Source organism: Portunus trituberculatus, chromosome 43 (genome assembly GCF_017591435.1).
Source record: "Portunus trituberculatus isolate SZX2019 chromosome 43, ASM1759143v1, whole genome shotgun sequence".
Lineage (NCBI taxonomy): Eukaryota > Metazoa > Arthropoda > Malacostraca > Decapoda > Portunidae > Portunus > Portunus trituberculatus.
In genome coordinates this window covers 18,423,248-18,439,189 of record NC_059297.1, presented here as the reverse complement: position 1 = coordinate 18,439,189, position 15,942 = coordinate 18,423,248, and the positions used below count along the sequence as shown (strand labels likewise).

Here is a 15,942-nt window from a genome sequence, read left to right as displayed (position 1 = left end):
TGATCGACGGCACACTGGTGATATTGGGCTGCTCTTCTTTATCTGGCCATTAAGCATTAGTTACCCTTGATTTAATCTCGGCATGAACGTTTCTCAGCGCGACCGGCTATGGTCACAACCGTTCCACTCATTTCCGCGGCTGTTCTCCGTAAAGTGGCCCGCCGATGCCCCGTGGACTGCCGCCACCTGCCAATAATTATCTGGCCATGCCTCGCCCGCCGCCAAACTGGTTTGCCCGTGATGGACTGTACTGTGGTTTGCCTTGTATGTAGCGCTGGCATGGCGTGGTGATGGCGTGGTATGGCATCAAGATACGTTAAGTTATGAGTACTGCATCAACTATTACGATTGTTGTTACTGTTATTGTCTCAGGTGCTACTGCTGTTACTGCTACTACTACTATTATTACTACTGCTGCTGCTGCTGCTGCTGCTGCTGCTACTACTACTACTACTACTACTACTACTACTACTACTACTACTACTACTACTACTCCTACTGTTGCAACCATGTTTTGATGCCTTCTTCAACCAGGCAGCGAACATTGACTTTTTTTATTTAAAAAGTGGTCTGGCCAAGAGCAACAAAAACTCGTGGAGAAAAAAAGTTCACTAAAGGTGCCAGTCCCTAAAGAAAGCAGTTCCAAGCAAGTCTAATATTAACCTGGTAAGCGTCTCCAATTGCTATTCCTATCTACTCGGATGATTTTGTTGTGAATATAATTTCCGGTTGCAAACATATCTATACAAATTAGCAGCAGTAATATTGTTGTTGTTGTTGCTGTTGTTCTTGTTGTTGTTGTTGTTGTTAAAATAATACCAGTATTATTTTGCAGTAATATGAAGAGCAACAATTCAGGTAAAATACAAAGAGTACCACCATCACTACCAGCACCACCATTACCATTAACAATAATCTAATGAAATAACAATGTAGTCATGCCATCATCAATACGGATTGTCATCAAGCAGATAATGACCAAGCCACCATCACCCCCACCACCACCACCACCACCACCACCACCACCACCAACAACAACAAAGACAACAACAACAGCAAACAACAAAGAGCTAAGAGAAGCCAGGGGAGGGGGGAAAGAATGGGAGAGAGGGGGTAGGGAGGAATGAGGAGGGGCGGAGAGAGGGGAAGGTTGTTGCGTACTTGACGTGTCATAAATCATAGTATGAGTGAACCTTTTTGCAAAGTGATGAATGCTTTTTAGGGGAAAATTGTTCTCTCTCTCTCTCTCTCTCTCTCTCTCTCTCTCTCTCTCTCTCTCTCTCTCTCTCTCATGTCATTTTAATCTCGCACATTCTTCTTCTCCTCCTCCACCTCCTCCATCCCTATCTGTCTAATCACCCACACTACTTCCTGCCTCTCCCTTCCTCCCCCGCATCTTCCCTCCCTCAGTCCGTCCCGCATCTCTCCGCACCTCCCCCGTCGGCACGCCCCTGTGTCGGCCCTTCAAGCAATGTTTTATGTGCGTGTGTTGGTCCCGAGGTGGTGATGGGAGGGTTGTTGATTGTCAGGGTTGAGTAGCGCAATAAATCTCTCTCTCTCTCTCTCTCTCTCTCTCTCTCTCTCTCTCTCTCTCTCTCTCTCTCTCTTAGAGGCTGGCATTGGTGATCAAGAAATAATAGTGCCTATTTTAGTAGTAGTAGTAGTAGTAGTAGTAGTAGTAGTAGTAGTAGTAGTAGTAGTAGCAGCAGTAGAAGTTAAGTTGTTGGTTTATTGGTAGAAAAAAATAAGAATAAAGAGAAAAACAAAACAAAAGGAAGAAATGATGGAAGAGGAGGAGGAGGAGGTGGATGAAGAGGGACACAAGAGAAGAAGAAACATTAGCCATCCTGTTAGTCCTTAGAAGGCTGTTTGTGGTAATTTGTGATAAACTGCACTCCATAATCTAAAGCAAGAAACCTGGGACAGTGAAGGTGAACCAAAAGAAGGAAGAGAAGGAGGAGAAAGGAAGAGGAGGAGGAGGAAGAAGAGGAGGAAGAGGAGGAGGAGAAGGACGAGAAGCACAAAATTTCAGGGTGTTCACGGCAATTCTTACGTGGAGAATTGATGATAATATCCACACTTGACGAGTTTTGAGACTCTAAAAAAAGAAGAAGAAAAACAAGAACAAGAAGAACAAGACCAAGAACAAGAGCAAGAAGGAAGGAAGAGGAGTGAGAGAGAGAGAAAAAAAAAAACATACATACAACTCCTTCTAAACCTGGCTATAATATACAGTTCATCCACCTCCATTGTATATCACCATGACTGCCCGTGAAATATTACGCAACGCTGCATGGTGATCGTTCTTGTAACTCGAGAGAGAGAGAGAGAGAGAGAGAGAGAGAGAGAGAGATGGATCCAAATAATAACTTTTCGCCCGAGAAAATATGTGTATTAGTAAGTCAGGTTCTGATTTTACACCTTTATTCATATTTCACGCTGCCTTGATTGCCTCCCTTGCGTGATGTGTGTGTGTGTGTGTGTGTGTGTGTGTGTGTGTGTGTGTGTGTGTGTGTGTGTGTGAGAGAGAGAGAGAGAGAGAGAGAGAGAGAGAGAGAGAGAGAGAGAGAGAGAGAGAGAGAGAGAGAGAGGAGACGGAAAGACACACAGACAAGCAGACAGAGAGACATAAAAAGACTTAATAAAAATAATATGTGAGAAGTTGACGAAATAATTAAAACAGAATGGTATTGTAGATGGAGAGAGAGAGAGAGAGAGAGAGAGAGAGAGAGAGAGAGAGAGAGAGAGAGAGAGAGAAAAACGAGAAGTTAACGAAATGAAAAAAAAAAAATCTTTATAGGTAAAAAAATTCATAAAGCATTGTCAGTTTGTCCGTCTCTGTCTCCTTAATTAAATACATGTATCTCTGTGCCCTGATTACTGAGAAACTTTACCTGCCAACCTGCCTGCCTTCATACACACACACACACACACACACACACACACACACACACACACACACACACACACCCTCCCTCATTAGCGGATAGGTGACCATCAGTCGTGTCTACCTGTCCCATTAGGTGAGAACAGGTGGCCCCAGGTGGAAGGGAAGGGTTAAGAGAGACAGGTACAGTTGAGAGCGAGAGGAAGAGAGGATGTTAGGTGGCCAAGCGTGTCCAATTTAGGGGAGCACAGGTGAGGCAGGTGAACGAGGGAGGTCAGGTGAAGGTGAAGGAAGTGGAGAGATGTGGAGGGAGATGGGGCGGTGGAGGGGCCTAGACAGAAGAAGATAAAAGAGAAGGTGGGGAAGAAGGAAGGGAAGGTAGAAAAGGGATATAATGAATGACCATAAACGTTTTGCTCTCTCTCTCTCTCTCTCTCTCTCTCTCTCTCTCTCTCTCTCTCTCTCTCTCTCTCTCTCTCTCTCTTTGTTTTCACTTTCTTATCTCCATTTTTTCTTACTTTATTTTATTTCTCATAATTTTCCTTCTTAAATCATTAAGAATTTTACAGTAAATTCTTTTTCGTTCCTGCTTATTTACTTTTGCTTTTACCAGTAGACTTTTCTTTCTGTGTGTCTGTCTGCCTGTCTGCCCGTCCGTCTGTCTATCCGTCATGTGTATGCATGTATGTGTAGCTAATTGTATACCAACATGTATAATTGTCTACATCTCTTTATTCTCTCATGTTTCATAGTTTCTTTCACGATAACACTTAGGACAATTTTCTTTCACGTTCGTACAGTCTCTCTCTCTCTCTCTCTCTCTCTACCGTTCCGATGTTTACTTAGCTAAAAGAGTAATGGCGCAAGAACGGCTTAAACATGATGTGAAAGAACGTCAGGTACACAATGTGATCGGGACATGCAACTCATCCAGAGAGAGAGAGAGAGAGAGAGAGAGAGAGAGAGAGAGAGAGAGAGAGAGAGAGAGAGAGAGAGAGAGAGACTGGGGGTGTGGGTGTGTTTCCTTTGTATACTAGTGTGTGTGTGTGTGTGTGTGTGTGTGTGTGTGTGTGTGTGTTTTGTCTCTTGTCTCTCCATCTGTCTTGTCTCTACTTGCCTCTTTGTAGGTCTGCCTTTGTCGTGTGTTTATGTGTGTGTGTGTGTGTGTGTGTGTGTGTGTGTGTGTGTGTGTGTGTGTGTGTGTGTGCGTGCGTCACCGTCTTCTAAGGTCTGCGGTTGTTTATCTGGTTATAAGTCCATCTGTCTGTGAAGAGAGAGAGAGAGAGAGAGAGAGAGAGAGAGAGAGAGAGAGAGAGAGAGAGAGAGAGAGAGAGAATTTCGTCGCTATGTTTTGCAAATATAACGAAGCTATCTCTTTAAAACTTCACGGAAACATAATGAACTTTTCCTTCTGAGCGAAATGTTTCCTTAGTAAATATTGTTAACTGGTTTATAAAGTTGTGTGTGTGTGTGTGTGTGTGTGTGTGTGTGTGTGTGTGTGTGTGTGTGTGTGTGTGTGTGTGTTTGTTTGTGTGTGGTAGTATAAATATGAGGAGAAGGAGAAGAGAGGGTTGAGGAGGAAGACGAGTAGCTATTAGTACTGTTGTTACTACCATTTCAGCTGCTCTCTCTGCTTCTGCTCCAGTCTTCTTCTTCTTCTTCTTCTTCTTCTTCTTCTTCTTCTTCTTCTTCTTCTTCTTCTTCTTCTTCTTCTTCTTCTTCTTCTTCTTCTTCTTCTTCTTCTTCTTCTTCTTCTTCTTCTTCTTCTTCGTTTTCTTCTTCTTCTTCTTCTTCTTTTTCTTCTTCGTCTTCATTGTCGTCGTCGTCGTCGTCGTCGTCCTCTTCCTTCGTCTTGTCTTCCCTTTCCTCCTGCTCTTCGTCCTCTTGCAGCAATACCGACAACATACAATTACGTTCCCTACACACACACACACACACACACACACACACACACACACACACACACACACACACACACACACACACACACACACACAACAACTACTACGATACATATACCCTTTAACAATGACAACAGCTGGAGGAACAGGAGCAGAAACCCTCGCTTGTATTCTCGTTGTAGGTACACGGGCGACCTTTCCTGGTAGCATGTAGAGCGAGCAACATTGGCCCGCGTCTGTCTGTCTGTGTGCCTGGTAGCGATGGTTGGTGACGGTAAAGGGTGTGACGGGCCGGGCAAAGTTTACGAGCATTTACCTGTTCTACCTGCTTGTGTGTGTGTGGGGGTGTATAGGATTGAGGCCTCAGTTACGTATGTTTTTTTGTGTATAATTCAGCAGGTGCAAAGTTCATGAAGGTGAATGAGGGGATTCTTGAGTCATACCTGCATAAAGATGGGGAACTTTACTGGTGGTTCTCATGCATTAAGCTCTTGCGTAAATGAAATATAATAAATAAATCTAAAATAGCCTTCTTTTCTATCTATTTTCTTTATTAGCATTTGGTAGAGTACGTAGCTTGTATTGTATCAGTTTTTGCTATTGGCTGATTCACTGATATTATGTACGTCACTCGTGTTAGATAAGATAACGTTTTGCTTATAATCTTTGTCGTCCTTAGTGTGTGTTATTAAATTGCGTTTTTTCGAGATTATTCATATTCATTCTGTTAGGAAATTTTACGTAATATCTCTTTAGTCCTTTGACTGTTATGACTTTCCCTTTACATGTTTTGGATATAAATTTCAAAGATATCACTGACAATAACAAGAATGTCTGTCGTTTTGTATTTTGTTTATTATTAACTAAAACCGTGTAGAGCTATTTGAATTAAGTCCTACCATAAGCAGTGAAAAACATAAGGAAAACTCTACATTGACATCCACTGCATATGTTTTTGTTGTAAGCGGTTGATGTATGTAGTTCATGGCGTGTAATAGTGATGACAGACCTGAGTGCTGCTCTACCTACTCACCTTCCCATAACACTCAAGGAAAAACAGAGACGTGTGGTGAAAGCTTCTGCTTATGTGGGTTGGGAACACGTAAGGTTATGGCGGGGCTCGAAGCGGTGTGTACTGGACCGCCAACAAGTCGACTTGCCACCGTTTATTGCCATCGTGAACATTTTGACTACCATGGATTTTGACTGAGGCGTATTGAATGAACTGATGAAGTCTGGAGTACAGTTTTGAAAGATACCACAGGCAGAAAAATGTGTGAAAGTGTGATCCTTGTTTTTTTTTAGTATTTGTTGTTTTAAATTTGCTCTGGATAACCAAATATTAAACCTTGTAATTAGTATCTTCTATAAAGAAAGAGACGTGATCTCATCCATGACGAGGTTAAAAGAATAGTTTGTAGCTTAGTATAAAGATAATTGTAATATATCTTCGCGTTTTGCCAGTTTTTGTATCTTAAATAATCTCTGTTAAGTTCAAGTTGTGATCTTACTTGCATTGTGTTCTGGAAGCACACTCCTCCTTACATCCAATAGTATGTAACTGATATGATTTACCTTTATTTTCATTGCAAGAGTTGGGATCCTGTTTGTGAGGGAAGGTGACAGACGGTGTGTGTCGAGGAGCAGAGTGGAGTGACAGATACACAGACACACCCTCACCTGCCCACGTATATACTTACAAGCATAAACACACACAGAGGCGGCTGCTTTTACAATACAGACCATTCCTTGAGTGTACGTTTGTTCTCCTCACGTTCATTATGACGGAGGTATATGTTTTAATTGTTTGTTTCTAATTATTCATATCATGTTCTTATGAATGGACATTTTATCGCTCTTTCTAATGGTGCTAAATTATTTTTCTCATCTGCAGGTAAATGTGGTCATATAATATTTCCTATAAGCAACTTTCAGATCATCTGTCATGCTGTTGTCTTATGTCCCTTCCTCCTCCAGATAAATTGGTCAACCTTTTTGTATTTATCTCTATCGTATACTTTTTTGGATCGGCATATTGACAGGACGTTTTTTCTCTAGTTCTTTGTGGCGTTCGTCAGACTCCTTGACACTTTAAGAGAGAGAGAGAGAGAGAGAGAGAGAGAGAGAGAGAGAGAGAGAGAGAGAGAGAGAGAGAGAGAGAGAGAGAGAGCTGAGTTGTGAAATTTCTATGATCCATTATGAAAGAACGCTTGATGATGTTTAGTTTACCAAGATTGATTTATTGAAAGTATGCAAAAATTACGCCCAGTCTGTTGGTGTACTGTGGAGGGAAGGAACACCGGTTGCCCCCTCACTTTGTAGAGGTAGTTGAAGAAGCAGTCATTAGGTAGTCTGTAGTATTTTGTGTGAGTCATGGAATGAGAAGGTAATTCGACAAGTGACATTGAAGAATGCAAGGTAGAGTTATTCAGCAGTATTGGAGTGGATAGGAGTTTAAGTCAGATAATTAGTGAGTGATAGAAATAAAGGAGGTAATGGAATAAAACCTATGGTGGCATCTTTAAAGAGGAATATCGTGACAGTTTACTACATTAACAACAATTTGATCCTAACCGACTGAACTGAAAGATTGGAGCTTAAGTACTTGGCTGTGTCTGTTTTCTTAGAGACGACCGTCATACATGTATATAAATGAAAACAATATGCAAATAAAACAAATTTCCTTTTTTGGTTTCCTCGTGCATCAATTCTGTGTCAGATCATTGAGGGAGGAGAGCCTTCATGTCTCACGAAGAATTTTGAAATGCGTGATACAAAAGCAAAGGTTTCTTGGTTTTAGTTGAACTTTTTGTGAAGTAATACATTATTCTTCCGTTGCGGTATGAGGGGGAGTGAATTATGTAATTGTTGCGTTCCACGGTATAGAGTTTTAAAAGGAGGATTCTTATCTTCATGTCAAGTGTTTATGGCGACTTGGGAAAAATGTGACTTGGCTACAACAAGAGTATCCAGTCTGTGAAAATAGTTAAGGGAAAAAATGGAAAACCGTCTCTAATGTAAAAACCAACAATCTTCCCTGACAGAGCAAACAGAATGCTGAAGTTTAAAATCACACGAGGTTCTTTGTTGAAAATAAAAGTCTCAGAGCCTCGGACAATGATCCCACCCATGTCCAAGGTTTGCTATTTCTAGTGGAACACATGTGTCACTCACTGCTCATGCCAACTTTAGGAGCCGGAACTGAAGTAGCGCGTGCAAGTCGGCCGGTTGGAACTTATGAGATCATTTACACCGGTAGTTCGCGACACTCGGACTAATATTTATAAACTACTGAGTCTCAACCGCCCTGCTCTGCTCAGGGAATGGTGACTTGGTATTATTATCATTATTATTGTTATGACTTTCCTTAATTCTTACAAGTCTTATTCTTGGTAGAAATAAGGTTGTCTGTGTACTTGAGGCGGCTTGAGGGTGATAAGCCACACACACACACACACACACACACACACACACACACACACACACACACACACACACACACACACACACACACACACACACACACACACACACACACACACACACACACACACACACACACACGTACAGTGCATACACACAAGGGAGCTATAAAATCATAAACAATGACTATAAAGACACAACTACGCTCTGTTTCTTGAGACGGTACACACACACACACACACACACACACACACACACACACACACACACACACACACACAGAGAGAGAGAGAGAGAGAGAGAGAGAGAGAGAGAGAGAGAGAGAGAGAGAGACGCCAGCTGGCTCAGGTTCAAAGGTTCAGATGTTCTCATAGGGAAGATGGAGAGGGAAGTTTGTTAGCTAATATTTGTCTTTCTGTCTCCCTCCCCTTCCTTTACTCCCCTCTTCCCTAGACACCTCTCTCTCTCTCTCTCTCTCTCTCTCTCTCTCTGTTTTATACAAGGACTGCCACGTGTAGGCCTGTTAGTTTCCTGGATCTCCTCTCTCTCTCTCTCTCTCTCTCTCTCTCTCTCTCTCTCTCTCTCTCTCTCTCTCTCTCTCTCTCTCGCTAACAATTTATCAATGAAAAATGTCAATAGCATTTTAATATTTTCACAATGTAGAGCTTTCCATCATCCATTGAACCTTTCACTCCCTTCATCAATGTTTACACTGCTGTTCCTCTCTTTGGCGCGCGTTGTACTACAGTGTGTGAGTATGAAAAAAGCGAGGCCTGAATGGGTGGCAGAGATAGATGGATCAGCAAGTAGACTGGGAGACACATAAATAGAGTGATTAATGGGTAGATAAATGGCAGTATAAATAGAAATGGTTATGGTTGCTATGACTTTTTATTTTGTTTTATCATGCATTTAGTATTTTACTGTATAAATGGACGTAATGTTGTTGTTAATGTTATTGTTTTCGTTGTTATAGAATTGTTAATAGAAATAATCGTGGGGATGGTGGCAGCAACAACAAATGCCTATTATTATTATTATTGTTGTTGTTATTATTATTATTATTATTATTATTATTATTATTATTATTATTATTATTATTATTATTATTATTATTATTATTATTATTATTAATATCATGATCATCATTTTTATTTTGGTAGTACTAATAGAAGTAGTAGTAGTAGTAGTAGTAGTAGTAGTAGTAGTAGTAGTAGTAGTAGTAGCAGTAATAGTAGTAATAGTGAGGGTGGTAGTTGTGGTGGTAAAAGGATCAACAACAATAACAGTGTATTATTATTGTTCACTCCATAATCAGCAGCTTTTATGAGAGAGAGAGAGAGAGAGAGAGAGAGAGAGAGAGAGAGAGAGAGAGAGAGAGAGAGAGAGAGCATTATTGTAACCTCTTCTATAAAGTTCCCTTATATTTCCCATATTTTCTCTCTATAAACCGTTGTTCATCAAGAGCACAGGTTGCAACAGTCTTTACCGATACCGCACCTCCTCCTCCTCCTCCTCCTCCTTCCTTCGCTGCGGGGCACCAGACTTTATGTGGACAGACTCAGCGGCCGCGACGAGTCATAAACCTTGCCCTGTTTCCTTCCCTTATTCCGTCACCTTGTTGGGAAATGCTAACAATATTACTCCCCTACCTCCTTCTCACCACTCCCCTGCCCTTCCCTACCACTCCCTGTTCTCTGCGACACTTCTACTCTCTTTTCTCTATCAGTCTTCTTCTACTTCCTTCTACTGCTTCTTCCTGGTCTCTTTTATCCTTTAATCTTTCTTTCTCCTCTCTCTTTTCTCTTCCTCTTCTTCCTCGTCCTCTTTCCTTCCCATTGTTTCCTCTTTATCTTTATCATATCCGTCTCTCCTTATCTCTTCCCTCATTCCACTTCCTTTCTTCTTTTATTTGTCCTCTTCCTCTGTATACTTCATTTCCTTCTTCATTCTTCTTATCTTTTCAGTTTTTTTCCTGTTTCTTTGTTTCTTTCTGTTTTTTTTCTTTCCATCTCCTCTCTTTTATTCTTCCCCTTCTCTCATCAACCTCTATTTCTTCTAACTTCATTTTTTTATCATCACTTCCTCGTCTTCCTTCTTCTCTCCCTTTTTCGTCTTTCTTCTTTGTTTTTCTCTCAACCAGCTTCGTTCTATTTCCCTTTTTCCTCTCTTTTGTCTCTCTTCATCGTCTTCTTTTTCCCCTTCCTCTTTTCGATCCTCCAAACGACTCCTCCTTCCTTTCCCTCTACCACCACCTCTTCTTCCTCCTTCTCTCGTCGTCCCCTCCTCCTCTTATCTCCCCCAAGACGTGGAAAGTATGTTATTTTTTTCTCTCTCCCCTCCACCGTAGTCCCACATGACAAGAGTGTCTAAATATACAGACAAGGGAAAGTTAAAGGGCGCAGAGCAGGCGTAATACGATGTGACAGTGAGATTACAGGAGGGAATGGTAATATATTAGTACTGGTGGAGAGAGAGAGAGAAAAAAAGAAAAGTAAGAAAAAAAACACGTAGGTGTGTCTCGGTGATGGAAGTTTAAGTGTTATATATTATTTTCTTTGATGAGGCTTATGTTGGTCTTATAGGCTTATGTAGAAAGAGAGAGAGAGAGAGAGAGAGAGAGAGAGAGAGAGAGAGAGAGAGAGAGAGAGAGAGAGAGAGAGAGAGAGAGAATTTTCTTTTATTATTCCAGTAATTATGTTGTAAGAATGTGGCTTTACTACTACTTACACACACGCACACTCACTCACTCACTCACTCACTCACTCACTCACTCACTCACTCACCACTCACACCACTCACCACTCACTCTCTCTCTCTCTCTCTCTCTCTCTCTCTCTCTCTCTCTCTCATCATAAACCTTCTAATGTGAGGCTAGTTTTGTATTCCATAGTGCAGAACAATTTAGAACACTGTACTACATAATTACGTTTCTATAAAGTCAAACATTGAAAGGAATGAAGAATCAAAATGCCTTAGTGATGTTAAACAAAGCTGCTTCACTCTAAGCAGGTATAATGGTTGTACATAAAATAATTTCTAGGAAGTTACTTTTTTATACCTCATCTCATATCTAGTTTGTAAAATATATGAAAACTGCATGTCTGTCTGTTTGCCGTTAAGGTTTGGCGTTTATTTGTACATGAGTGAAGATAAAAAGTTAAGCTTCAGACAGGTATAGAGATGATAAAGTAATTTTTGCAGGATTTTTTTTCTCTCGTACCTTCTTAATTAAACAGTGGAGAGTTCTTTTTATCTGTGTGTTTGAGGAATTAAATACTTCAGTGAGATTTAAAAGCTTTGATATAGAAGTATGTAGATAGAGTCATGTGAGCAACGTAATTCTTCTTTCAAACTATTAGATAAGAAGAACGTTTAAAAATATACTTGTTCGTGTGTTGTTGTCTTGGTGATTCAAATACTTAAGTGGTTAGAAAGCTTTGGTACAGACATGTGTAGTTACAACTGGTAAAGTGATTTAATTAATGGAACTATTCTTTCTCGTGTTTAGGAAAAAAAAAAAAAATGTTTCAGAATTATTCGTGTCTGTTTTGTAGGTTTGGTGATTAATTATTCGAATGGAATTAGAAAGCTTTGGTATTGGCAGGTGTAGATACAAAAAAGTAACAACGGAATATTTTCTTCATTAGATAATAAAATCATTTAGAAATATATTATCTATGCATTGTTGGTTTAGAATTCAAACAGGTGAGTGAAGTTAGAAAGCCTTGGTAGAGACAGGTGAAGCTATCAATGATAAGGTAATCGCAACAACGTTATTTTTTCCTCGCTCATTGTGAGTTAGATAAAGGTGTGTGTGTGTTTGTGTGTGTGTTGTTGGTCAAGTCCCTGAGTGAAGTTAGAGAGCTTAGGCATAGGCAGGTGTAGATAAAGATAGTAATTTAAACAACGCATGTTTCTTTCTCCTGGTTAGCTAGTACAGTACTAAAATAAAGTTGTTTTCTGGTGTGTGTTGTTGGCTTTGTGATTCAGATACCTGAGTGAGGCTAAGCGGCTCCGGTATAGACAGGTGCACACATGATAAAGTAATTCTGGCCCCGCTGACTTGAGACACAATTACAGCGAGTTTCATTATGGACAGGCGAGTGGCGGGAGCGTGGCAGGGGTGGTGGTAGTGACTGTCTGCTCAACATCCTCAGTGTTGTAATGCTTACTTGTTTTTAATATTCATTCTTATGCGATCGTATCTTCCTATTTTTTTTCCTGCTTCGTAGTCAAATCTTTCTTTTTTCATGCTATTTGTTTTTTTCATTTTCTTTTCTTTATAGGGTCTATTCTTCTGTTTCCTTTTCCTTCCCCTCCTGACTTTTGCTTTGTTGTCTTTCCTCTTCTACTAGTAGTTTGTGCAGGGTAGTAATACAAACAGCCTATAGTAAACATTTGATGGTATGTTTCTGATTGTTTTTTTTTTCCTTTTCTTTTTTTTTTCACTCCTTTGAATTCGCTCATTATCCTTATAAGCAGTCCGCCGTAGCTCAATACTGGCTTATTTTCTAGTACCGAACGGTTTCAAGGATGCGAGGCAGTGATCAGTCGTCGGAATAATCGATGTTGCTGCCAGAGTGACTGAGTACGTGGGTCGTATCTTTAGTTCATACCCTAGAATTTTTTTTTTTCACGGTAAAGTTGAAACAGGATCACCGAATTCAAAACTAGGTCTTATTTGTGCAATGGTCCGGCAAGTATATTGGGCTGGCAATGAGTGAATATGAAGAGTAAGTATAATTGGTGTGCAGTGAAAGAAATGTTGGCGAGCTTCGCGTCAGTGTTTTCTCCTCTGGGTCGTGAAGCAAGATTTGCCAGACTATCATACGTTACGCAGTTTTATTCTTTACGTTTTGCATTTCATAAGACTTAAATACGCTACTGAACTTAATATTTTCAACAAACAGTATGGAAAGTCTTAAGGTCTAGGGACAAGAAAGTTTGAATAATTGATGGTGACAGTGGCGGCTTGTGGCAAGGCTGTGCAGTGGCTCTAACTGACTCGCTTTTATACCTGAACAAGCAAGAGAATCTTGCAAAGATCAGTGACATTGACATGTATGGGACCATATTTGTAAAACTTCTTCGTCGTATTCCTCATATTCAACAGCCTGTAGTAAAAATATTCAGCGGTGTTTTCATGATTCAAAAATAGTTTAACATCGATTCTACAGTAGCAATAGAAAAAAAACCATGAAAACCAAGTAAATAATCGCTGTGGACTTTGAAACGCAGGCTTGATGAGAGAACTAAGCATCTAATAATGCCACTCCTTCGCGTATCAGACCATAACCTTCCCTCTTTCCATTCCACAGCACGACCAAGCATCTGCGATGGAGGACACCATGCACCGCCGCTGTGTGCGGTGCGGGGATGCCTGCCCTGGCTTTGAGGCGCATTTCTGGAGGTGAGACTAAGAGTGATTGCATTGAAAGTGTGTGTTGAATGATATTAAAAAGTGTGTTATAATGTGTCTGGGTGTGTGCTATTGAGGGAAGAACGCCCTAAAAGAGGAAGAAGAAAAACTAACATTCATTGAACGGTTAACAATAACAATAAAAACAAAAAAAACACTGCAGGTTCAACTGGTGAGGATATGCAAAAGGGCACTTAAGAAGCTATTTAATAACCCAATAACAAAACACACATGAAACTAACATACACAGATATAACAAATAAATATAACCCTAAAGAACCCAACTTAACAATACCTAACAATAATACTAATCCTATATGGAGGCAATGTGGAAAAACGGGACGAGAGGAAGTGATACTTATGAGGTGTCGCAGTGGTGAAGTGCTGGGTGATGTGGATCCCACGGTATTCCAAGAGGCGGTGTGTTCACTGGTTGAGGCCTTGACCTCGACTGCCTTCCAAAAATCAGGGAGCTCGCTTAACACTTCCGCTTGAGTCAAATGGGGCCGCGCGAATCCTACTTCGGGACAGGAGCGGGGCTTCATGAGACGGTGACGTGGAGGGGAGGTGGAGATTTGGCGAACGAGGTCGCAAGCTGAGGTGGTGATGGTAGTCGAGTATGTTACGGGCAGACCGTAACATTTCCTCCCCCCCTAAGACCTCCGTAATGGGCTCATGAAGGAGGTGAGACGGGAGATCTTGATAAGGCGTCGGCGATGATGTTGTCCACCCCCTTGATATGGTGAACTTCCAAGTTGAAGGGTTGAGTTAACAAGGCCCACCTAAGTATGCGTTGGTTTCGGTTCTTCATGATGATGTTGTCCACCTCCTTGATATGGTGGACTTCCAAGTTGAAGGGTTGAGTTAACAAAGCCTCCACGTTTGCTCTCTTGGGGCAAACCTTGCCGTTCCCCACCACATGTCCCAGGTAGACCACAGTGGACTTCCTGAAGGTGGACTTGGCCAGGTTGATTGTAAGACCGGCTTCCTGCAACCGACCCATCAGCCTCCGGAGACGGGTCAGATGTGTCACCCAGTCGTCCGAAGTCACCACCAGGTCGTCCAGATAGGCAGATGTTCCCTCCAAGTCCTGGGTGATGTAATTTATAGCCCTCTGGAAGGTGGCGGGAGCATTAGACAAGCCGAAGGGCATCACTGTGTATTGGTATAGTCCGAAGGGGGTGATGAAGGCGGATATTATTTGGGCCTCGTCCGAGAGGGGAATCTGGTAGTAACCTTTAAGTAAGTCTATAGTGGTTACAAATTTGGCTACTCCTATACTATCTATAAGGTCCTCTATCAAGGGCAATGGGTAGGAGTCTGGCACCGTCACTTTATTTAATTTCCTGTAGTCGGTGCAAAATCGACTACTACCATCTGGCTTAGATGTTAACAGGCAGGAGAAGCCCAGGGGATATACTAGGTTCTGCAAGGTGATGACAGAGCAGATAGTCTACCTCTTTTTCATCAAGTCTCTTTTAATGGGTGAAATGCGATAGGCTGGTTGTCTTATAGGCTTGATGTCATTAGATATTAATGTTATGTCATGTTGGATAGTATTACAAACTCCTGGAAGGTCACCTGTGATTTTGAAAAGTCTAGCAATAACTCATCAGGTTGGACATGATTTGGCTGTTTGAGGGGCGTCCTTTAGGTGACGAGAAGAGGAATTCGATGTCGGACTCTTCCTCGGGGGGCACAGGACCAGACTCCTTCCCTACCAGACATACAGGTACAGTGCGAGACAAGTCGTCCTCTGGTTCTCTGGAGTGGTAAGGTTTCATTAGGTTAATATGAACTAGTTGGGAATCCTTACGACGGTCAGGAGTGCGGACCACATAGTTTAATGGACTTAGTTTTTGAGCCACAACATAAGGTCCCATGAACTTACTGTGAAGAGCATTGCCTGGAGTGGGGAGAAAAAGTAAAACCTTGTCTCCTGGTTTGAAACGTCTCACGACAGATTTGGGGAGAGAATTTGAGGAAATTTGATTTAGCAAAAGATCAGACTTCACCGATTTTATTCTTAAGGTTACTGGGTGATGTGGATCCCACGGTATTCCAGGAGGCGGTGTGTTCACTGGTTGAGGCCTTGACCTCGACTGCCATCCAAAAATCAGGGAGCTCGCTTAACACTTCCGCTTGAGTCGAATGGGGCCGCGTGAATCCTACTTCGGGACAGGAGCGGGGCTTCATGAGACGGTGACGTGGAGGGGAGGTGGAGAGGTGGCGAACGAGGTAGCAAGCGGAGGAGGTGATAGTAGTGGAGTATGTTACGAGCGGGCCGTAACAGAACACATTCTTTATCA

At 41.6% G+C, this 15,942-nt stretch overlaps 1 protein-coding gene across 2 annotated transcripts in view; it reads left to right on the top strand.

Moving 5' to 3' along the window:
• Positions 1-15,942, top strand: part of LOC123518415 (protein espinas-like) — a 514,427-nt gene that overhangs the window by 47,334 nt on the left and 451,151 nt on the right. For both annotated transcript variants that reach the window (XM_045279225.1, XM_045279226.1), the window contains exon 2: positions 13,533-13,624. In XM_045279225.1, coding sequence (XP_045135160.1) covers positions 13,533-13,624 — 92 coding nt within the window. The remainder of the gene's footprint in view (positions 1-13,532; positions 13,625-15,942) is intronic.